Source organism: Balaenoptera physalus (genome assembly GCF_965194825.1).
Source record: "Balaenoptera physalus genome assembly, chromosome: 10".
Lineage (NCBI taxonomy): Eukaryota > Metazoa > Chordata > Mammalia > Artiodactyla > Balaenopteridae > Balaenoptera > Balaenoptera physalus.
In genome coordinates this window covers 63,023,674-63,046,733 of record NC_138889.1, presented here as the reverse complement: position 1 = coordinate 63,046,733, position 23,060 = coordinate 63,023,674, and the positions used below count along the sequence as shown (strand labels likewise).

At 43.0% G+C, this 23,060-nt stretch overlaps 2 protein-coding genes across 4 annotated transcripts in view; one reads left to right on the top strand and one right to left on the bottom strand.

The window, feature by feature from the left end:
• ANAPC15 (anaphase promoting complex subunit 15) overlaps positions 1-23,060 on the bottom strand; it is a 71,199-nt gene that overhangs the window by 41,431 nt on the left and 6,708 nt on the right. For 2 of the 3 annotated variants that reach the window (XM_082411469.1, XM_082411471.1), the window contains exon 2: positions 12,694-12,864. In XM_082411469.1, the coding sequence (XP_082267595.1) occupies positions 12,694-12,793 (100 nt within the window). In that variant the 5' untranslated portion in view covers positions 12,794-12,864. Of the gene's footprint in view, positions 1-12,693; positions 12,865-23,060 lie in introns of those variants that run through there. The other variant, XM_082411470.1, reaches the window with a different exon arrangement.
• On the top strand, positions 3,549-9,502 carry LOC309637219 (folate receptor alpha-like). The gene is made up of 4 exons (XM_082411453.1): positions 3,549-6,436; positions 7,860-8,048; positions 8,806-8,941; positions 9,092-9,502. The coding sequence occupies exons 1-4, from the start codon at positions 6,287-6,289 to the stop codon at positions 9,370-9,372; spliced, it is 756 nt and encodes a 251-aa protein (XP_082267579.1). The 5' UTR covers positions 3,549-6,286; the 3' UTR covers positions 9,373-9,502.

Sequence of the window (23,060 nt, the reverse complement as noted above, 5' to 3'; positions counted from 1 at the left end):
GGCCCCCACTAGCCTTGTTTCCCCACAATCTGGTCAACACAGTGTAGCGTTAAACTTTGAATTTCCTGCTAAGCTGATTTTCTTCTAAACTGATAGGTGGGATAAAGGGCATCTCAGTGGAGTTTTCACTTGCCATGTTTCTTACCATGAGAACACAGTTTTTGAGATCTTTCCATATTGATCTACAAAGATCTAATTCATTCTTTTCCATTGCTGGGCAATATTCAGTTCTATGTATAGATCACATTTAATTCAGTCACCTACTGATGGATATCTGAGGCAGGGAGGTTCTTTTATGGCCTTGACATTTTTACAAAGCATGGGCCAGTTATTTTATAGAATAACTCTCATTTTGGGTTTATCTGTTTCCTCATCAGATTGAGGTTCTGAATTTTTGACACAAGTATCCCAAAAGCAATACCGTGTCCTCTTGGTGCATCATGATGGGGGGCACATGGTGTTGGGTTTGCCCATTCCTGACGATGTTAACTGATCTTTTGGTTGAGATCGGTTCTGCCAGGTTTCTCCATTACTTTTCCCCCGCTTTGTAATTAATAAGTATGTTGTAGGGAGATACTTTGAGGACTGCAGGTATCCTATTTACCACCACACTTTCACTCTGGAGTTTCACTGTCTGATGGACATTTTTTAAAAAGTGAAAACAAACACTAAAAATGTCTTATTATGTGACATCCCCTCTCCAACCCTTTAATGCTCTTCCATGGTGTCTGCTGGAAAAACCAAACTTCAGTGGCCTGGAAGCCCCCCTCCTCCACTTAGATATCATGTCAAATTAATTCCCCCTCTACACCCCCCATATATAAGCCCCATTCACACTTTTCACTTTGGGGCTTTTACTCCAAATATTCCCTCTCAGGGTTCCTGGGATGCTCTTTTATACTCTGCAGGCTGGCTCCTTGTAGCCACTTAGGTTTCAACCTACAATTAATTCCCCACTAAAATGACTTCTGACCACTCAACCAAAAGAAGTCCTCTTGTACAGATATCCATCCACTGTGTTTACTGTCTGACTTTTCCCTAACAAAACATACACACCTGAAAGCAGGGGCCACGTCTATGACATTTTGTGCCAGATCCCCTGGGCCTGGGTCAGTGCCTAGCACAGAGGAGGTACTTAGGAAGTGAAGGAATCCATGCACTCATTCTGTCAGTCAGCAGATGCCTTCTGAACACCCAATCTGCCGGTGTCGGCCGACAGGAAGGGAATTGAGTACCTTGCGCTGTCTGGTGGGGGCAGACAGATGTGAGAACCAGTAACTCTTAGAACAGTGAGCTGAGGGTTTGCTCCAGGGGAGCACAGAGTGTGGCGTAGTTCCGTGGAAGCCCAGAAAGGTTAGGGAAGGCTTCCAAAGCATAATGTTTACCAAGCAGACTAGGTGGAGGAATGGCATTCCATGGAGAGGGCTCAGGAAGTGCAAAGGCTTGGAGGTGATAGAAGCACAGCAGAATTTCTAGGTGGCTAAGACAGAAGTTAAGAGGGCAAGGGCAGGAAATGAGGCCAGAGAAGAAACACTGGATCTGCAACCCTCAAGACTCTGATGCCCTCACAGTGCTCTCTCCTTTCTTTGTGAAAGAAGCCAGGCTTGGAATCAGACTCAGCTCTAGCCCCTCTTTGCTGCCTGGGAACCGCAGTTTTCGCAGCTGTGAGGATGGGTGATAAGCAACTGCATATGCCATGGGCTGGCACTCAGGAAAAGCCCCAGTTTCTCCCACCCCTACTCCCTGCAGCCCAGAGCCCCCACCCACGCAGGGCCAAAGACCTTCCTTTCATCTTTGTCAAGTCACAGGGCAGCCTTCAGATCGGGGTCCACAAGGATGCCAATGGCTAACTTGGCTGGTATTAAGTTTCCAGTCGGGGCAGATACTCTCGGGATCGGCTCCACAGTGGATGCTCGACTGTATCCCTCCCTGTTGGCCAGATGGCCTGAGCACTGAGGCTTCAGATTCAGAGCCCGGCACGAGGCTCAACAAGGGCAGGGACTCCTCACAGATTAGAACTCCACCTCCAACTCACTTCCCACTTGCTGGTCGCTTCTTCTGAACCCCTGAGGTCTCGGAGGCCAAACATCACTCCTGCAGTGGAGGAACTATAAAGCCCAGTTTATGATCAGTTCCTGGCGCAGGGGTGGAGGATGGGGGACAGGGGCAAGTCCCATCTAGAAGAGCATCTAGAGGAATGCTTTTGGGCATTCCTAGACACCTGGTCATGCTCCAATTAGGAGAAGGCTGAGCTGGGCTTGTAAAGCCAGGAGGGAGGTCTGGGTGTTCTAGCAGCCCTCTACCTGCTCAGGTCTTCAGAGGGCTTAACCCTCCCAGGTTGTCACAGGAGTCAAGTATGGCTCACTCCGAGGGAGAGGGAAAGCAGGGCACAAGCTAGGGGTCTCCTGGGAGTTGATTTCTCTCCCCTCCCCCCCACTGGAGTCAATTTCTTTGCAGGCTCTTTAGGGCTTTCCTTCTTGGCTGATGCTCCTCCAGTGATCCAGCTGCCTCCTCTGGCTCCCAGCCCCGCCCCCTGTTCCACGGGCTCAGACCCGTGGCCTTTCCAAGGAAAGTGAGGCCCTATATTCCTTAAACTTCTGCTGCCATCATAGGCTGATGGCTCCCACATCCAACCTGGACCCTTCCCCGGGCTTTCACCTCTACCACCACCTCCCCGCCGTGTTGCACACAGGCACCTCGACAAAACAGAGCTCAACGTTCCCTCCGGCCCAAATTTGCTCCTCCCCTCTTCCCTTTCCCCACCAGTGGTACCAGCCTGGCCTCAGAGGGTGAAAAAAGAAAGGCTTCTGTCCCTGGCTGGGGTAGGAGTGGTGGGAGGAGTCTACATTAGAGCAGACTCTTAGTTGCTGGAGAAAGGAGACTTGTGTGTGAGTGGGTAGGGGAGTGGGGGAAGGGAGGGGAGCTGGGGCCTTGGAACAACTGAGGCTCTGGTAATCTGAACATCTGTGATTTTATAGCTGGAGGCGGGCAATGCCTGAGGCTGCTGAGGTTGAAGAGTTGGTGGCTCTATAAGTTGGGGATATGGGAGCTCCATACTCTCTACAGCTGCCTGGGAGCTGGGAAGCCCGAGCTCCAGCCCTTGCCCTGCAATGAGCTCTGTCTTGATTCTCTGGGTCTCATTCTCTTTATCGGTATAACAGGATGAGGGTGTTAGAAGTGGAGCAGATTTCTTTAAAGGATCCCAGCAACTCAGGCTGCAAGGTTTTCTCAGACCTGAGTTTAGGGGAGAAAATGGAATAAGTGGGGCTTGGGGACTGGCCTTAGGCCTGCACTATTAATCCAGTCCCTCCTACCCACCACCCTTCCATGGAGGCCTTGCTGGAGCCCACGTGCAATAATTAACTCCTGGGTGGCCTTCGCCCTATCCTAAGCGCCTCTCCTGGGCCACATTCCCACTGCCCGTCTCCTAGGCCACTAAGCCCCTTCTGTCCCCTAGAGTGAGGCAAGGGGGACTGCAGAGCAGAGCAGAAGCCTGAGCCAGACCGAGAGCCTCCTCTTCTCCCAGGTATGTCACTCTGCACCCCCTCTCAGAGCAACACACCCTAGGGCACTCCCAGCAAGTATTAAAGGCAGAGAATCCAGAAGCAGAGACAGGGCCTGCCCAAGGTTAAACTACAAGTTAGTAGAACCCAGCACTCTTGCCTTTCAGCACAGCACTGAGTTCTCAGAGCTTCAAGTCTGGGACCCTGGGGGAAGGGGTGGCAGTGTTGAGGATGGTGATTGGTGGTGGTAGTGGGGTCTGAGCTGGACCCAAATCTGAAGCTCAGAGTAGGAGGGGGGAGGGGCTTGCAGGGTGATGTAGGTGGCATGGAGGGGAAGAGAGCTCTGGCTCTAGAAAGCAGCCACAGCAAGAAAAACCACCGACTGACTGGGATCCAATGGGACCTGGGGAAAGGGTTTTCTCAGCCCTCCCAGTACTCCCCCAGTACTCTGTGTCAGTGACCCCTATGGGAGCCTCAGCACAGGGAAAGAGCAGGGGACAAAAGCTGAAGGAGCTCTGGACTTGAGGGTCCTGAGTTGGACTTGGGTGGTCCCTACTGTGTGACTTGGGACACGTTCCTCAACCCATGCCCAACTGATTCCTCAATCCGTGCCCAGCTGGCTAGTATTTCTTAGGGTTTTCCCCCCTACATTTAATCCTCAGGTGAGGAAACTAAGCCTCAAGATAATGTGAGTTATTTTCTCCCAAGGTCAAGCAGGAGGGGAAGTATGAGAACTGGGATCATGGACAGGCGGATCTGGAACCCTGTGCTCTAAACTGCTAGACTCTGTTTCCCCAAAGGAGCCTGATCCTGAATCACCTGGCATTTCCAAGAATACAGATTTGTCCTGTGCCCTTGGAGATCAGGGAGTGATAGGATCAATGGAGAGATGATAGGGTCCTGGAATGAATGAATTAGCAAATGAATGAACACTGGAATAAACAGTGTAGCAGGATAATGGATTGTGGAAGGGTGTGAAGTGAGGAGAGCTAGGTGGGAATATAATCCCAGGTTTCCCCGAGCCCTGCTGGGCATTCAGGCCCCATCCAGGAGGCCCAGGCAAGATGCTGGAGTTTTGCAGAAGATGGGGGCAATGTGGCGGCGAGGCAACTTTGTGAGCAGGGAGGATGCATAAGCTTTAGGAGCTGTAAGAAATGCATTCTGAGTGTTTTAGGAGAACCAGGCACCTGGTGACCAGCGGCATGAGGTAACAGGCACCTCCCAAAGCTCAGCATCAGAGGTCAGGGGATTGAGATGCTATGAAGGCCAAGGAGAGGCCAGCTCTGTGGCAGAGGTTCAGGAGCCTCCCTAGGCCCCAGGGGTGGGCTGTTTGGCTGCCCATGTCCACCCCCAAGCCTCTGCCTTGTTACATCCTCCAGTTCACAGGGTCTCTGGGAGAGGCCAAATAATGAGGCTGGAAAGGGCTGGAAGCAGGGCTTTTTTTTTTTTTAAACATTGATCTGCATCTGGAGTTCCAAAACTAAGATAAACTTTTACACAAAGTCATTTGGTGTCAAAATCTGACCTGAGGGCTTCCCTGGTGGCGCAGTGGTTGAGAATCCGCCTGCCGGTGCAGGGGACATGGGTTCGAGCCCTGGTCCGGGAAGATCCCACATGCCACAGGGCAGCTAGGCCTGTGCGCCACAACTACTGAGCCTGTGCTCTGGAGCCCGCGAGCCACAACTGCTGAGCCTGCGCGCCTGGAGCCCGTGCTCCGCAACGGGGGAGGCCACCACAATGAGAAGCCCACGTACCGCAGCGAGGAGTGGCCCCCGCTCTCCGCAACTAGAGAAAGCCGTGTACAGCAACAAAGAACCAAAGTAGCCAAAAATAAATTAAAAAAAAAAAAAATCTGACCTGAAAATTAATGTGAGGTTATTATAGTTTTTATTTATCCCACCAGTATACCTATTTCCTTCCCCACAGAATGTGTGCTTGATCATTGAGTTCATGTAAATTGTATTATCTTATTTTGTATTACCTTTGATAAAACTGCCAACTAAAGAATGTCACTCCGCCACCCAGGTTCTATAAGGATTAAGTCATTAGTGACTGCAGTCCCTGACTTTTAACACACACTAAAAGAAATTCAGGGTGGAGATCAGGAACAAGGCACTCTGTACTCTGGGAAAATTGGCAGAACAGGCCTTTCGGATGGTTAGATATTTTTAGGAAAAAATTTTATGAACAGAAATTCTTGCATCTTCTCATATCTAGAAAAGCACCAAAGCCATTAACTAAGATATCTGTTCCTTGCGACTAGCAGCAACTTTCTACCGAGATGTGTGCTTGACTGCATGTACCCCTTGGCCGAAATCACATATGTACTGATCTCCCCCTTCACCTCTTCAGAACAGTTTTGCAGAGCAGTCTCCTGGGCTATAGACACTGAGTAAACTCAACTCAGAGCTCTTACATTGTAAGTTTTTTTCAGTCAACAAAATCTGAAAAGTTTTAAGCTCTGAAACATTTGCCTCCAAGGATTTAGAACAAGGGATTGGGAACCTATGGCAATCTCCTGGATATTTCTGCATTTTGCCCAAACTCCATCCCTTAGTTGCACTTGATCCTCATGACCTTGTAAAGAAGCCAGGGAGATCCCAGCCAGGTACTGTCCCAGACCCAACCCTCCCTGAGGCTGGCAAGACTAGGGTGTCAGTCTGATCCGCCCTAGGCTCCACCCACCTAAGACTGTTATTAACACCTTGAGGACCCACCTCTGCATTCCCGCATTCTCACATTCCTTGCTGCCTTTGACCACAGTTATTTCTTCAGGGACAAGCATGGCCTGGAAGACAACGTGGCTACTGTTCCTTGTGGTAGGGGCGGCTGCCGTATGGACAGCCCGGCCCAGGACTGAGCTTCTCAATGTCTGCATGAATGCCAAGCACCATAAGGAAAAGCCAGGTCCCGAGGACAAGCTACATGAGCAGGTGGGCCGAGAAGTGGTCTGGGTCGGGGAAGAGCTGCCTCAGGGAACGTCTGCCTGCCTCCTTGGTGAAGGCAGGGAGGCCGCCTGAGCAGGTCTTCAGTTTGCACTGGTTTATGGGTGACTTTTTAACACATACTGTGTGCCCAGTGTTGTCAGGCAATGCCAAGAGCTTCTTGGTTGTTGGGTTTCCGTGTTATTAAAATCAGGAAGCAGGCCTGGAGAAGCACCTGGAGAGACCTGTTTGGGGGGTTGATTTTGATTTCTGAGTTTAGACTGGGGCTACCCTCCAAGGATCTGATAGGAGAAAGAGCACACTGCATGTGGCGGCTTCTTTTCTGCCAGCCCCAAACAGCTCAGGAAAAGAGGGTCTCTCACAGTGAGGCTGGGTGTGAGGCAAACATGTCCTCTGGGGCTCTCAACCCTATTGGACCTTCCTTCCTATGACAAGGACTTTGCCACAATCCCTTCAATCTCCTGAACCTATCTAAATGTTAAAAAAAAAAAAAGTCAATGTGATGTCATAACTGTAAAGAAAAAACCAAAAGGCAAGTCACTTGAACTATGCATTTCAATATGTAAATGTTCATACTTATCTCATCTGCAGATAATGACCACAGTCCTGTTTGTGCTTGTTTTGCATCATCGAGCCCCTAGCTGCCAGTGCAGCCTGACAAGTGGTGGTATTACTTGGATACTTCCAGCAGCCTTGACTTTACCCTCTTCAGCCTATATATTTTTTTAAAGTGCACATCTTAATATTGTGCTTTTATACTAAATTCTAGGCCATGGGTTTTCATTCATTCAATAAGAATGTACTGAGTATTTCTGTAATTAGAACTATTCTGGGGTTGCAGTTTACTTAACTTGCTTCCTTACCACCAGGTCTTTCTCACCTTCTGAAAGAGGCTTAATCTTACCCTTCTAGAATACAATTTCCCATTCCTCCCTGCTTTGTTTTTTCCCAAAGCAATTATCCAGTGATAAGTTTTCCTTGTGTTCCCAGTTCCTAGAAAAATGCCTGGGTTAGAATAAGTAGGAGCTCAATAAAGACTTGAATGAATGAATGTTGTGATGACTGCATCTCTGGGTAAGGCTCCCTCCTGGGATTCCACGGTCTTGGAAAGCCTTCTCCCCCAAAGAAGGCCCCGCAGTAGCAAGTGTTTCCCTGAAGATTGTGTTGGGGAATCAAGGACTAAACGGGGAGAGGCTACGCATGTGAATATTCTGGTTATGCTGGGTGTGAGAGTTAAAAGTCAGTATTATTATTGCCTCTACCCCACCATGAGGGCTCCTCAAGGCCAGGCTTAGAGGCAGCCTCCCCAGCGAGCGCTCCTCTGGGTGACCCACCCGAGGCAGAGGAACCAGAATCTGGAGGAGATGGACATGGTGGGTCAAGGACTTAGTCCCATGTCTTCCCCTCCCAGTGCAGTCCCTGGAAGAAGAACGCCTGCTGCTCCGTCAACACCAGCCGAGAAGCCCATAAGGATATTTCCTACCTGTACAGATTCAACTGGGATCACTGTGGCAAGATGGAGCCCGCCTGCAAGCGCCACTTTATTCAGGACACCTGCCTCTACGAGTGCTCACCTAACCTGGGGCCCTGGATCCAGGAGGTATGGGCACCATCCCCACAGACATGAACCTCAGCAGAGGGCAGGGCCCACAGGCCACTTGCAGGGAGGGCGTGGTCCAGGAACTCTGGACTGAGGGTGGTAGTGAACGCAGCTCTTTTGCCCCTTTCCTGTTTGCCCATTTCTGTTCCCCTCTAACCTTAAAGGAGCCTAATTATAGGAATGAGATCACCAGGCAATTTAACCTAACTCTTGACTTATGCTCTCCTGAATAGACACCATGCCTTGCCTAACCTGTTGGTTCTTTTCCTAGATTAAAAGAAGTAAGAATGAAGAATTAAGTAGTTAAAAAATGACTAGCTCTCTACCTCCAACAGCTCCCTTAGCAATCCTGCAGGCAGATCACTTGGGCAAGATAATATCTGAAGAGAGAGTCAGCCAGTCTGCACACAATGGAGAATGATGCAGAATCCAACCTCCTGCCTTGATGATTCACTGAGATTCTTTCCCCTTTTTCCCTTTAAAAACTGTCATGGCTGAGCAGAATCTTCGGAGTTGGTCTCGGGACATGAGTTCACCTTCTCCCCAGATTGCCGGCTTTTCTGATTAAAGCAACTTTCCTTTCTACTGACACTGGCCTCTCGCCTCTCGATTATGGGCTTTTGAGCAGAGAACAGTGGAACCTGAGTTTGGTAACAGTAGAAGCACCGCCCCCTCCCCCAGCCCTGGACCCCATCAAGGCTGTAGCAGCTGAGATCCCTGGCTGACTGGAGCCCTTCCTCCCCGCCGCTCCCCCCAGGTGAACCAGAGCTGGCGCAAAGAGCGGGTCCTGAACGTGCCCCTCTGCAAAGAGGACTGTCAGATCTGGTGGGAAGACTGCCGCACCTCCTACACCTGCAAGACCAACTGGCACAAGGGCTGGAACTGGACCTCAGGTGAGGGCCTGGGCGGGGGCGGGGGGGAGGGAGGGGTTTGGAGGTGGAGGGGGGTGTGGAACGAGTATATGGAGATTTGAGGCTGTGGGGCTGGTGGAACAAGAGATGGTTCTGGACCCAGTGGCTACAGGTCTTCCATCCTCCCCATAGGGTATAACCAGTGCCCACTGAGAACTGCCTGCCACCGCTTTGACTTCTACTTCCCCACGCCTGCTGCTCTGTGCAATGAAATCTGGAGTCACTCCTACAAAGTCAGCAACTATGGCCGGGGCAGCGGCCGCTGCATCCAGATGTGGTTCGACCCGGCCCAGGGCAACCCCAATGAGGAGGTGGCGAGGTTCTATGCTGAGACCATGAGTGGGGCTGGGCTCCGTGAGGCCTGGCCTCTGCGTTTCGGCCTGGTCCTAATGTTGCTCTGGCTGCTCAACTGAGCTCCTTTTATTTTCTGATACCTGGACATCCCTGCCCTGTTAAGACCCACAGCTCCCAATTAGTCAGTTTCTGTTCCTTGGTGGGAACTCTGACTGTTTGAATAAAACCAGACACCCCACGTGTAAGTTATTTGAGTGTGAATGGAAATGTGACTTGTGCTTCCCAGTTCCCACTGATTGAAGCTAGTTAGACTTGGTCAGTTCCCAGCTCTGATACTTGCTATGAACTTGCCAGATAACTTAACTATTCTTCCAAGCTGGGACACAGTCATATCTCTCAATTTCATTTTTCACTACAGCTCTAGTCTAGAGCCAGGCCCAGGATTTTATCATTTGAATTGGACCCAAGCCTCCCAGGGTTAACTGTTCTGCCCTGTGCTCAGCTCTCCAATAGAAGAGAAGGGAATAGGAGTGTCCAGCATGTTCTGGATGGCTGGCTGGGAAGAAGTGAAGGGTAGCCACAGGAGCTCTAACCCCCTAACAGTTAATACCCCAAAGCGCTATCTGCCGGGCACCGTCCCAAACACATCTTAAAGGGATAATAGACCCCAGGCCTGACTAGAGGAGCTAAGCCTGAGCTAGTCTGGCAGAGCTTGGGTTGGAACCCAAACCTAGATGCCTAGAGCAGGTCCCAAACCAATGATCTGACAGATTTTTAGGCAGTGTTCCTACATTAAGCATAACTTGTAGAAGTTGTAATAAGCTAGGTTATGTTACAGCAACATCCCTGATATCTCAGTGCCTTAACACAACTAACACTGATTTCTTGCTCAAGCTATGGTGCTTAATACGGGTTGTCAGGGGGATTCTGTTTGTCACTTAGGGACCCAGGCTGATGGAGGCTCCATCTCATCACACACTTCCACGAGACAGGAATAGGGAACTTGGTGAATCCCATATAGGCTCTTAAAACTTCCACCCATCACTTATTTCATTGGCTAAATCTAGTCATGACCATGACTAACTTCCAGGAGGCCAGGAAAAATACGGTCCTAACATGTGCCTGGAAGGAGAGGGGAATCAGGATATCTGTCAACAGACTTACAGGCTGCTACAAAGACCTTATTATGTTATGGTCAGTTATATTTCTGGCATGGTCATGGTTACAAATTTAATTTTTCAGTTAGATCCTGGCAAGAAGAACCAACTCTTTGAAATTATACATAGAACTATATCAACACAAAAAGTGGAGCAATGCACTGGCCACCACCCTAGGCACTCTTGTGAACACAGCAATTCAATGTATCATTCTCTATAGAGCCAGTGACACTATTTATACATATGACTTGTTTACAGATATATTAGAATTAGTGAAATTTAAGATAAGTACCATCTCAATCCAATATACCTTATCAAAGGCCTATTTTGCTGTTTCTGAACTGTTTCTAAAAATACTTGTTAGAATCCCACTTTCTGTAGCTGTCATCCTCAACTTCTGAGGAGTCATTAGCTTGAGGATGTATTAATAATTTTCCAAATTAAGATTTCCTAGAGCAGCAGTACTGGCATAAGAATAGACATATAGATTAATGAAACAGAATTGAGAGTCCAGAAATAAATCCTTATATTTATAGTTGATCGATTTTTGACAAAGGTGCTAAGGCAATTCATTGGGATAAAGGATAATCGGTTCAATAAATGTGCTAGGACAATTGATTATCCACATACAAAAAGATGAATTTAGACCTTCAACTCATAACATAAACAAAAATAACTCAGAAGGGATCATAAACTTAAATGTAACAGATAAAACAATAAAAACTTTAGAAGAAAACAGGAGAACATCTTCCAGACCCTGTGTTAGGCAAAGATTTCTTATATTAATGCTTCCACCCATCATTTGTTTCTTTTTTGGACCAAAAACACAGTCCATCACTGAAAAAACTGATAAAATGGACATCATCAAAATTCAAAACTTCTGCACTTCAAAAGACATCATTAAGAAAATAAAAGACAAGAAATAGCCAAGAGGAAATATCTGCAAAACACATATCTGATAAAGGACTTGTATCCATAATATACGAAGAATACCGACAACTTAATAAGACAAACAACCAATTAACTAATGGGCTAAAGAAATGAATAGATATCTCATCAAAGAAAGTACATGAAAAGATGCCCAACATCATCAGTCATTAGGAAAATGCAAATTAAAACCAAAATGAGATACCATTTCATATCCACTAGAATAGCTACAATAATAAGACAGCAATAACAAATGTTCACAAAGATATAGAGAAACTGGAACCCTCCTATACTGCTGATGGGCATATAAAACGGCACTGTCCTTTGGAAAACAGTGTGGCAGTTTCTCAAAAAGTTAACACAAAACTGTCATACAACCCATCAATTCTACTTCTAAGCATCTACTCAAGAGAAATGAAAGTACATATCCATACAAAGACTTGCATGTGAATGTTCATAGCAGCATTAGTCATAATAGCCCCAAACTGAAAATAAGCTCAATGTCCATCAACTGGTGAGTAGACAGACAAAATGTGTCGTATCCGTACAACAGAATACTATTCAGCAATAAAAAGTAATGAACTACTGACATATGCTATGTCATGGGTGAACCTTAAAAACATTATGCTAAGTGAAAGTCCATTTGTATGAAAGTTCCAGAAAAGGCAAACTTATAGAGACAGAAAGTACACTAGTGGTTGCCTGAGGCTGGATTTGGGAATAGGGAGTAACTATAAATGGGCATAAGGAGGGATAAAAATGTTCTAAAACTCATTTATGATCAGGTTGCACCACTCCACAAAGTCACTGTAAACGTTAAATGGGTGAATTTTATGATATGTAAAATGAATGAATGAATGAATGAATGAGTGATTGCCTATACAATACTATCCCTTGCAATGGTAGCATATAAGGAATTTTATATATTTCTGAATTTCTGTGGAGTGTACCCATGAGGGGATGTATTCTAAGGGATTTAGCGTCTGGCTCCATAAAAATCTATCATCTGAGCCAAACTCTATTCCATCATGAACTTTGAGAAACTGGTTGGACCAACGTGGCAGTCAAGGAGGGAGTCAGTTCTTGGTGTAGATGTAAACAATACCAATAGGGATGCTTAGGAGAGTGGCCCACTGCCAAGAATTTTTTTTAGAGAGAGTGTTTATTGCGGTTGGCACAAGTATGGTCTACTGAATTGAGGGTTAGAGACCACAGCCAGGGGAAACAAAAAGGGCTGCATCATATGACTAATCAAAAAAAGAACATGAAGCACATTACCAAAAATACCAACATAATAACCACAATCATATCGCCTTCATCAACTTCCCTAATTCTTTAAAAATTATTTCTTGTTACCTGTTTGTGGCTTAGCATCTTTCTCCAAAGAAGTCTTCTGCTTTTGGGCTGGAATTTTTCTGGAAGTCTCAAGTCCCAGGGCTCTGACAGCTTGAATCATCCAAGCGTTAGTTTATGGCGGTGATGTCAGATCCGTGAGTCTATTTTCCTGTCAGTCAATTATGGTAGGATCTTCAGGAAAACAAAAGGAGAGAAGAGAAACTCCTTGTTAGCACAAACGGAAGATCGGTCAATCTATTAATTTCTAATACCAGAATAAAAGAGAGAAGAATTTTCACTGGGGTGTAATACAACAGAGCATGAATTTACTGTCAAGTGCTATATTTCATGAGGTCTCAGTTGATAGCTGTTTTGAGGAGAACATATTATTAGAACCTGGAAAGGGAGAGGTGGACAAGAAGAGTTTGTCTTCTCAATCAATTTAACCAACTTATTTTTTATAATTCCATTTGTCCTCTCTATTTGCCTCAGCTCCAAGGGTGATATGGACAGTGGATGCATTTAGAAATCTTGAGGGCCTTACAGTCTGTTTTGCAAGATGTGCATGAAAATTACTATCAATAATAAAAGGTTATTTTAAAATAAAGGATAAAATCATCCTGGAAATAGATTTGTTGACAGTCGTCATGCAGACTCTTGCTTATTAAAATGGGTGTGCTTTTACTCATGTGGGAAAGTCTGCAATCATTAAACATTCACAGACACAATCCTTTACCTTGTATAAAAATCCTCTAGAAAGGACGAATTCTTCTCTTTGCTCTAACATCTTTCTCCACAATGTGAACACGACGTACAGGGCAGCTCTTATGATACTGATAAGCTGAATTTTAAAACACGGAGCATACCAATTATACCTAACTATTTTTAGCATCCCTCCTTGCCTCCTTCTTTACTTATGAGTACCATGCTGTGAGGGAGCAAATATTTTATGTATTCTAGCAGCTGTCTGGGAAGTGCCAAGATGATTTTGGTGTAAAATATGCCTTGATAGTTTTATTATTCTGAATTTAGGACCTGATCTTGGAGAAGGGAAACAGAAAAAGAAAAAAAAGTGTTGTCAGGAAATAGCCTCAGTCTTGGCTGTGTTATTAATAAGAAAACTATATTTTATAACAACCTTGTCACCAAGAATTTTAACTTCTCTAGGAATGAGGGATCCTATTGTTTCATGTTATATCATGACCCAAGAGCATGATGCAAGTCAGCACAAAGCCCAAAAAATTAACATGCTTTTTGAGAAGTGAAAGTTCAAATTCAGGTTGATAAGGACCTAAACTTTGCTATGAGGGCAAAACACACAGGAAACAAAAAAGAACTTTTATTTATTCATGTTAACAGTAGACTGTATACTCAAAGACCATTTTACTTACAAGTGACCAATATTATTTAAAGCTTTATGCTTCTTAAAATAGAAGTAATCTGAAGAAGCACTTCTGGAATGACAGAATAAGGACATATGAAAATCCACTCCTCCATAAAAGCAATAACACTGGCAAAACTTGTCAAAATCAACTTTTCCAGAACTCTGGAAATTAAAGCTTTCAAAAACCTAAGGAGAATTTATTCAAGAAAAATGGCTGAATATCAGTAGAAACAGTGAGCTTTGTGGTACCCATTCTCCTCTCCCCAACTCCACAGTAGTCTCCAAAATCAGCAGCTTCACAACTACAGAAGCTATGAAAACTAGTGGCCTAGCAGCCACTAGAGGGGGCAGAGTGGGTGTGGATCTCCCGAAAAAGCCCTATCCCTAGAGAACTGTCACTACCTGATCTATCTGGAAGCTCTGTTAAGAGCCCCATTCACAGGGCTTCTCTGACTCAGAGCCCACCCTGTGAGAAACCCAATGCCTAGGTGTTTGTCTAAATAATCAGCAGCAAATTATTTGACATCCCAGCTTCCTACCAGTTGTGGCAAACAAGAGGCAGGAAAAAAAACTTAAAAGGAACATCAGGGAATGAGATGCCAAAAGGGAGCTTTGAAAAGCTCTGACATCTACCTGGGGATCTTGAATTCATGTGCATTTGCAGAACTGTGAATATGTCCAGCAAATACCTGAGAAGGCTCCAATCCCTCAGCTCTGGGTTAGGTGATGATCCAAAGGCATGATCCATTGAAGAAAGAACTGATAAGCTAGATTTAATCAAAATTAAAAATTTTTGCGCTATTAAAGACAAATTCCCTGGAGGTCCAGTGGTTAGGACTCAGTGCTTTCACTGCCGGGGCCTGAGTTTGATCCCTAGTCGAGGAACTAAGATACTACAAGCCGTGCAGCATGTCAAAAAAAAAAAAAAAGGCATTGTCAAGAGAGTGAAAGGTGAAAGGACAAGCTACAGACTGGGAGAACATATTTGCAAAAGATATATCTGGGGCTTCCCTGGTGGCGCAGTGGTTGGGAATCCGCCTGCCGATGCAGGGGACACGGGTTCGAGCCCTGGTCCGGGAGGATCCCACATGCCGTGGAGCGGCTGGGCCCGTGCACCACTACTACAGAAGCCGACACGCCTAGAGCCCATGCTCCACAACAAGAGAAGCCACGGCAATGAGAAGCCCGCGTACCGCAACAAAGAGTAGCCCCTGCTCGCCTCAACTAGAGAAAGCCCGCGCACAGCAACGAAGACCCACCGCAGCCAAAAATAAATAAATAAATAAATAAATAAATTTATTTAAAAACAACAGCAACAACACAACATGATACCATTATACACCTATTAGAATGGCCAGAATCTGGAACACTGACAACACCAAATACTGGTGAGGATGTGGCGCAAAAGGAACTTTCATTCATTGCTGGTGGGAATGCACAGTAGTATAGCCACTTTGGAAGACAGTTTGATGGTTTCTTAAAAAACTAAACATACTCTTACCACATGATCCAGCACTCATGCTCCTTAGTATTTACCCAAAGGAGTTGAAAAGTTATTTCTACACTAAAACCTGCACATTAATGTCTATAGCAGCTTTATTCATAATTGCTAAACCTTGGAAGCAACCAAGATGTCTTTCAGTAGGTGAGTGGGTAAATAAAACTGTGGTACACCCAGATAATGGAATATTATTCAACACTAAAAAGAAATGAACTATCAAGCCATGAAAAGACATGGGGGAACTGGGGACTACCCTGGTGGTCCAGTGGTTAAGAATCCACCTTCCAATGCAGGGGACGCGGGTTCAATCCCTGGTCTGGGAACTAAGATCCCACATGCCGTGGGGCAACTAAGCTGGTGCACCGCAACTACTGAGCTCGAGCGCCTCGATGAGAGAGTCTGCATGCCGCAAACTACAGAGCCCACGTGTCCTGGAGCCTGCGCACCACAACTAGAGAAAAAAAACCAGCATGCCACAACTAGAAAGAAGCCCATGTGCTACGACGAAGAGCCCGCGTGCCGCAACTAAGACCGGACGCAGCCAAAAAAATAAAGAAAATAAATAAATTAAATAAATAAATATTTTATAAAAAAGACATGGAGGAACCGTAAATATATATTACTAAGTGGAAGAAGCCAATATGAAAAAGCTACATACTGTATGTTTCTAACTATATGACATTTGGAAAAGGCAAAAGTATAGAGATAGCAAAAGGATCAGTGGTTGCTGGGATTGTGGGGACAAGGGTGAAGGCAGAGCACAGAGGATTTTTAGTGCAGTGAAAATACTCTGTATATTATAATGATGGATACAATTATGCATTTGTCCAAATTCACTGCATGTACAACACCAAGAGTGAACCCTAATGTAAATTATGGACTTTGGCTGATTAAGATGTGTCAATGCAGGTTCATCAGTTGTAACAATGTACCACTCTCATTGGGGATGTTATAATGGAGGAAGCTATGTACGTGTGGGGGCAGGGGATATATAGGAAATTTCTGTACCTTCCCCTCAATTTCATTGTGAACCTTAAGCTGCTCTAAAAAAAGAAAGCCTGAATAAAAGTTTTTTTTATTAGAGGTGCTCAGCAGCAGGTTTGAAGTGGCTTCAGGTTTGAAGAATCTATAAATGTGAAGATGGAAAACAGAAATTGTCCATTCTTAAGAACAAAAAAAAAAAAGAAGGAAAAATGAACACAGCCTCAGGGACTTGTGGTGATAACCATCATGCATACCAAAATATGCACAATGGGAGTTCTATAAGACGGGGGGAAAGACATAAATATTATAGTATTGGAGAAATCATGGCCTAATCTCAAATTTTATAAAAAACATTAATCTACACATCTAAGAAGCTCAAGGACGTCAAGATAATATAAACTCAAAGAAATTCACACTTAAACACATCAGAGTCAAACTACTGGAAGACAAAGAGAGAATCTTACAAGCAGCAATAGAAAAACAACTTATCATGTACAAAGTACCCTCAATAAGAGTAACTGCTAATGTCTCATCAGAAACTATGAAGGCCAGGAGGCAGTGGGATGATATATTCAAAGTGCTGAAATGAAAAAGCTCAATCAAGAATTCTATAACCAAGGGGAATTCCCTGGCGGTCCAGTGGTTAGGACTCCCTGCTTTCACTGCCAAGGGCATGGGTTTAATCCCTGGTCAGGGAACTAAAACCCTGCAAGCTGCATGGTTCAGCCAAAAGAAAAAGAAAAAAAAAGAATTCTATAACCAGAAAATCTATCCTTCAAAAATGAAGGAGAGGGCTTCCCTGGTGGCACAGTGGTTAAGAGTCTGCCTGCCAATGCAGGGGACAAGGGTTCAAGCCCTGGTCTGGGCAGATCCCACATGCCGCAGAGCAACTAAGCCCGTGCGCCACAACTACTGAGCCTACGCTCTAGAGCCCGCGAGCCACTACTACTGAGCCCACGTGCCACAACTACTGAAGCCCGCGCACCTAGAGCCCGTGCTCCACAACAAGAGAAGCCACCGTAATGAGAAGCCTGCACACTGCAACAAAGAGTAGCCCCCACTCACCGCAACCAGAGAAAGCCCGCACACAGCAACGAAGACCCAACGCAGCCAAAAATTAAAAAAAAATAAAATTAAAAAAAAATAAAAATGAAGGAGGGGGACTTTCCCTGGTGGCACAGTGGTTAAGACTCCGCGCTCCCAATGCAGGGGGCCCGGGTTCAATCCCTTCTCAGGGAACTAGATCCCACATGCATGCCACAACTAAGAGTTCACATGCCACAACTAAGGAGCCCGTGTGCTGCAATTAAGGAGCCCACGTGCTGCAACTAAGACCCAGTGCAACCAAATAAATAAATAAATATATATATATTAAAAAAAAGGAAGGCGAAATTAAGACATACCCAAATAAACCAAAACTGAGAGAATTTCTTGCTAGCAGACTTTCTTTACAAGAAATACTAAAGGTTGTTCTTCAAGCTGAAATGAAAGGACACCAGAGAGTACATGAATCCCCATGAAGAAATCAAGAGCATAAGTAAAAGTTAATATACAAAGAAATATAAAATATGGTATAAATGTATTTATGTTGTAACACTTATCCTATCTAATGGAAAAAGACAACTGTGTAAAATAATAATTATTAAAAGTCTGTTGATATGTTCATAATGTGTAAAATTATAATTTGTATGACAATAATAGTACAAAGGAGTGGGGGAGGGAATAAAGCTATATTGGAGCAAAGTTTTGAATACTATTGAAACTCGGTATTAACATCAACTAGATTGTTATAAATTATGATGTTAGTTGTAATCTCAGAGCAACTACTAAGAAAAAACTCAAAAATTATAGTAAAAGAAACAACAAAGTCATTAAAATGGTACACTACAAAATATGAATTAAACACAAAGACAGCAGTAATGGAGAAACAGAGGAACAAAAAAGACAAACAACATATATAAAGCAAATAAAATTAAAGATGTAAAACATATCATTAGAAATTACATTTTATATAAATGGATTAAATACTCCAATAAAAGTGCAGAGATTAGCAGATAAAAAATCATTATCCTACCATATGCTGGCTACATGACTCACACTGTAGATTCATAGACGAAAAGTTGAAATTAAAGGATGGAAAAAGATACATCATGCAAAAAATAACCAAAAGATATCTGGGATGGTTAAAATGATGTCAGACAAATAGAATTTAAGACAAAAATTGTTAAGAGGCAAAGAAAGGCATTTTATAATGTTAAAAGGGTCAATCCATCAGGAACACATAACAATTATAAACATAAATATAGAGTTCCAAAATACATGAAGTAAAAAACTGACAGAATTGAGCACAGAACTACAGAATTCAATAATAACAGTTGGAGATTTCAATACCCCCTACCAAAAATGAATAGAATAACTCGGCAGAAGATCAACAGGGAAATAGAAGACTTGCACAACAGTATAAACCAGCTAGACCTAGCAGATATCTGTAGAACACATCAACAAACAACAGAATAATATATATTCTTCTGAAGTGCATATGGAACATCATATGTTTGGCCATTTAAAAAAGCACCAATACATTTAAAAGAGTTGAAATAATACAAAGTATGTTCTCTGAACCCAATGGAATGAAACTGGAAATCCAAAAAGAGGAAGATTTAGGAAATTCACAAATATGTGTAAGTTAAATAATACACTCCTAAATTATCAATGAGTAAAAGAATAAATCACAAGAGATATTAGAAAAAACTTTAAGATGAATGAAATGAAAATGAAAAATATCAAAACCTATTGGGGGCTTCCCTGATGGCGCAGTGGTTAAGAATCCACCTGCCAATGCAGGGGACATGGGTTCGAGCCCTGGTCCAGGAAGATCCCACATGCCACAGAGCAACTAAGCCTGTGTGCCACAACTACTGAGCCTGCGCTCTAGAGCCCGCAAGCCACAACTACTGAAGCCCATCTGCCACAACTACTGAAGCCCACGCACCTAGAGCCTGTGCTCTGCAACAAGAGAAGCCAGCACAATGAGAGGCCCGTGCACCACAACAAAGAGTAGCCCCCGCTCTCAGCAACTAGAGAAAACCTGCGTGCAAGCAAAGACACAATGCAGCAAAAAAAAATTAAATAAAATGAATAAATAAATAAATTTATTAAAAAAACGTATTGGATGCAGCTAAAGCAGTGCTTAGAGGGAAATTTAGAGCTATAAATGCCTATATTAAAAAAGAAGAAAGATTTTAAATCAATAATTAACTTATTACCTTAAAAAAATAAAATAGACAAAGAACAAAATAAACCCAAAGCCAGCAGAAGGAAAGAAATAATGAGTAAAGCAAAAATAAATGGAACAGAGGATAGAAAAACAATAGAGAAAATGAAGAAAACCAAAAGTTGGTTTTATGAAAAGATAAACAAAACTGATAAGTCCTTAGCTACATTGATTTTAAGAAAAGAAGAGAGAAGAATCAAATTATTAAAATCATGAGTAAGAGAGGGGACATCACTATTATCCTTATAGAAATAAAAAGTATTGTAAGAGAATACTATGAACAACTGTAAGTCAATAAATTATATAACATAAATGAAATAGACAAATTCCTAGAAAGACACAAACTACCAAAGATGACACCAGAATAAGTAAAACATTTAAGTATACCTATAACAGGTAAAGAGACTGAATTAGTATTTTTTAAATTTTCTTTATTTATTTATCTATTTATTTTGGCCGCGCCGAGGCATGCGGGATCTTAGTTCCCCCAGCCAGAACCCATGCCCCCTGCAGTGGAAGCGCAGAGTCTTAACCACTGTATCACCAGGGAAGTCCCTGAATTAGTAATTTTAAAACTTCCTCAAAGAAAAGCTCAGGCCCAGATGGCCTCAGTGATGCATTCTACCAAATGTTTAAAGAATAATTAATATCAATCCTTCACAAATTCTTTCAACAAAGAAGGGGAGAGAACACTCCCCAACTCATTTTATGAGACCAGTGTTACCCTGATATAAAATCAGACAAAGTCATGACAAGAAAAGAAAACTACAGACCAACATCTTTTATGAATAAAGACGTAAATCTTCTCAACAAAACATCAAACTGAACCCAGCAGCATATAAAAAGGATTATACACCATTACCAACTGGGGGAATCTAAAGAAAGCAAGTTGGTTTAACATCTCAGAATTAATTAATTTAATACACCATATTACTAGAATAAAATACAAAACCACATGATCATCTCAATGGATGCAGGAACATCATTTGACAAAATCCAAAATCCTTTCATTAAAAAAACAAAATATGCTGGAAAAAACAAAACAAAACAAAACAACAACAACAAAATAAAGCACTGAACAAACAAGGAATAGAAGGGATTTTCCCCAATGTGATAAAGGACATCTATGAAAAACCCACAGCTAACATCCTGTTCTACGCCAAAAGGCCTTACCCCTAAGATCAGCAATAAGACAGGTATATCCACTCTCATCATGTCTACTCAATGCTGTATAAAAGTTGTAGCTAGGGCTATTAGTGAAGAAAAAGAAATAAGACCCATACAAATTGGAAAGCAAGAAGTAAAACTATTTCTATTCACAAATGATGTGACATTCTATATAGAAAATCCTAAGGAATCCTCAAACACATGATTACTAACAAGTGAGTTCAGCAACTTTGTAGGATACCAGATCAATATGCAAAAATCGTTTGTATTTCTATACACTAGCAATGAACAACACAAAAATAAATTTAAGAATACAGTTCCATTCACAATAGCTTGAAAAAGAATCAAATACACAGGAAAAAATTTAACAAACAAAGTAAAAGACTTGTACAGGGGACTTCCCTGGCAGTCCAGTGGTTAAGACTCCGTGCTTCCACTGCAAGGTGCGTGGGTTCAATCCCTGGCCAGGGAAATAAGATCCCACATGCCACATGGCGAGGCCAAATTAAAAAACAACAACAACAAAAAAACTTGTACACTGAAAATTACAAAACATTGTTGAAAGAAACGTAAAACCTAAATAAATGGAAAGAAATTCCATGTTCATCAATGAGAAGACTTAATATTGTTATGAGGACAATACTCCCCAAAGTGATCTACAGATTGAACTCAATTCTTATCAAAATCTCAGCTGGCTATTTTGGAGTAACTGACAACCTGATCCTAAAATCCATATGGACATGAAAGAGACCTACAATAGCCAAAACAATCTTGAAAAAGAACAAAATTAGAGGACTCACACTTCCTGGTTTTAAAACTTACTACAAAACTATAAGACAGTGCAGTAGCAGGATAGAGCTGAAGAGTCCAGATTTTTGACAACAATGCTAAGACAATGCAAGAGGGGAAAGAATAATCTTTTCAAAATGTGGTGCACGGACACAACTGAATATTCACATGCAAAAAAATTAAGTTGGACTCTATTTTACACCACACACAAAAACTAACTCAAAATGGATCAAAGCCCTAACCATAAGAGCTAAAACTATAAAACTGTAAGAAAACGTAGGGGAAGAGCTTCATAACATCACATTAGGCAGTGATTTCTTGGATATGATAGCAAAAGCACAGGTAACAAAAGGAAAAAAAAGACAAATTGGACTACATCAAAATTTAAAACTTCTGTGCAGCAAAAGACAATTAATAGAATGAAAGGCAACATACAGAATGGGAGAAAATATTTGTAAATCATATATCTGATAAGGGGTTAATCCAGAATATATAAAGAACTCCTATAATTCAACAATAACAAAATAACCTGATCAAAAATGGGCAAATAACATAAATAAACATTTCTCCAAAGAAGATATACAAATGACCAACAAGCATATGAAAAAAGGCTCAACATTACTAATCATTAGAGAAATGCAAATCAAAACCACAGTGACATACCACCTCATACCCACTAGGATGGCTACTATTAAAGAAACAAACAAACCAACAGAAAATAACAAGTGTGGCCAGGATGTGGAGAAATTGAAATCCTTGTACACTGCTGGTAGAAATGTAAAATTGTGCAACCATTTTGGAAAACAGTATGACAGTTCCTCAAAAATTAAAAATAGTATTACTGTATGATCCAGCTATTCCACTTCTGGTTATATATCCAAAAGAATTGAAAGCAGGGTCCCAAAGAGATAGTTGTACACCTGTGTTCATAGTAGCATTCTTCACAATAGTCAGAGGTAAAAGCAGCTCAAGTGTCCATGGATGGATGAATGGATAAAATGTGGTATATACACACAATGGAATATTATTCAGCTATAAAAAGGAATGAAATTCTGACACATGGATGAACCTTGAGAACATTATGCTAAGTGAAATAAGCCAGTCACAAAAGGACAAATAATGTATGACCCCAATTATATGAGATATCTAGAGGAGTCAAATTCTTAGAGACAGAGGTTGAATGGTGGTTACCGAGGACTGGGGAGAGGAGGAAATGGGGAGCTGCAGACTAATGGAAATAGAGTTTCAGTTTTACAGGATGAAAATGTCCTACAGATTTGTTGCACAAC

What these genes read in the sequence shown, in the direction of transcription:
- LOC309637219 (XM_082411453.1), top strand. Translation starts at nt 6,287, where the DNA reads ATGGCCTGGAAGACAACGTGGCTACTGTTCCTTGTGGTAGGGGCGGCT. An exon ending in AGGACAAGCTACATGAGCAG is followed by an intron (nt 6,437 to 7,859) that starts GTGGGCCGAGAA and finishes TTCCCCTCCCAG; the next exon opens with TGCAGTCCCTGGAAGAAGAA. An exon ending in TGGGGCCCTGGATCCAGGAG is followed by an intron (nt 8,049 to 8,805) that starts GTATGGGCACCA and finishes CGCTCCCCCCAG; the next exon opens with GTGAACCAGAGCTGGCGCAA.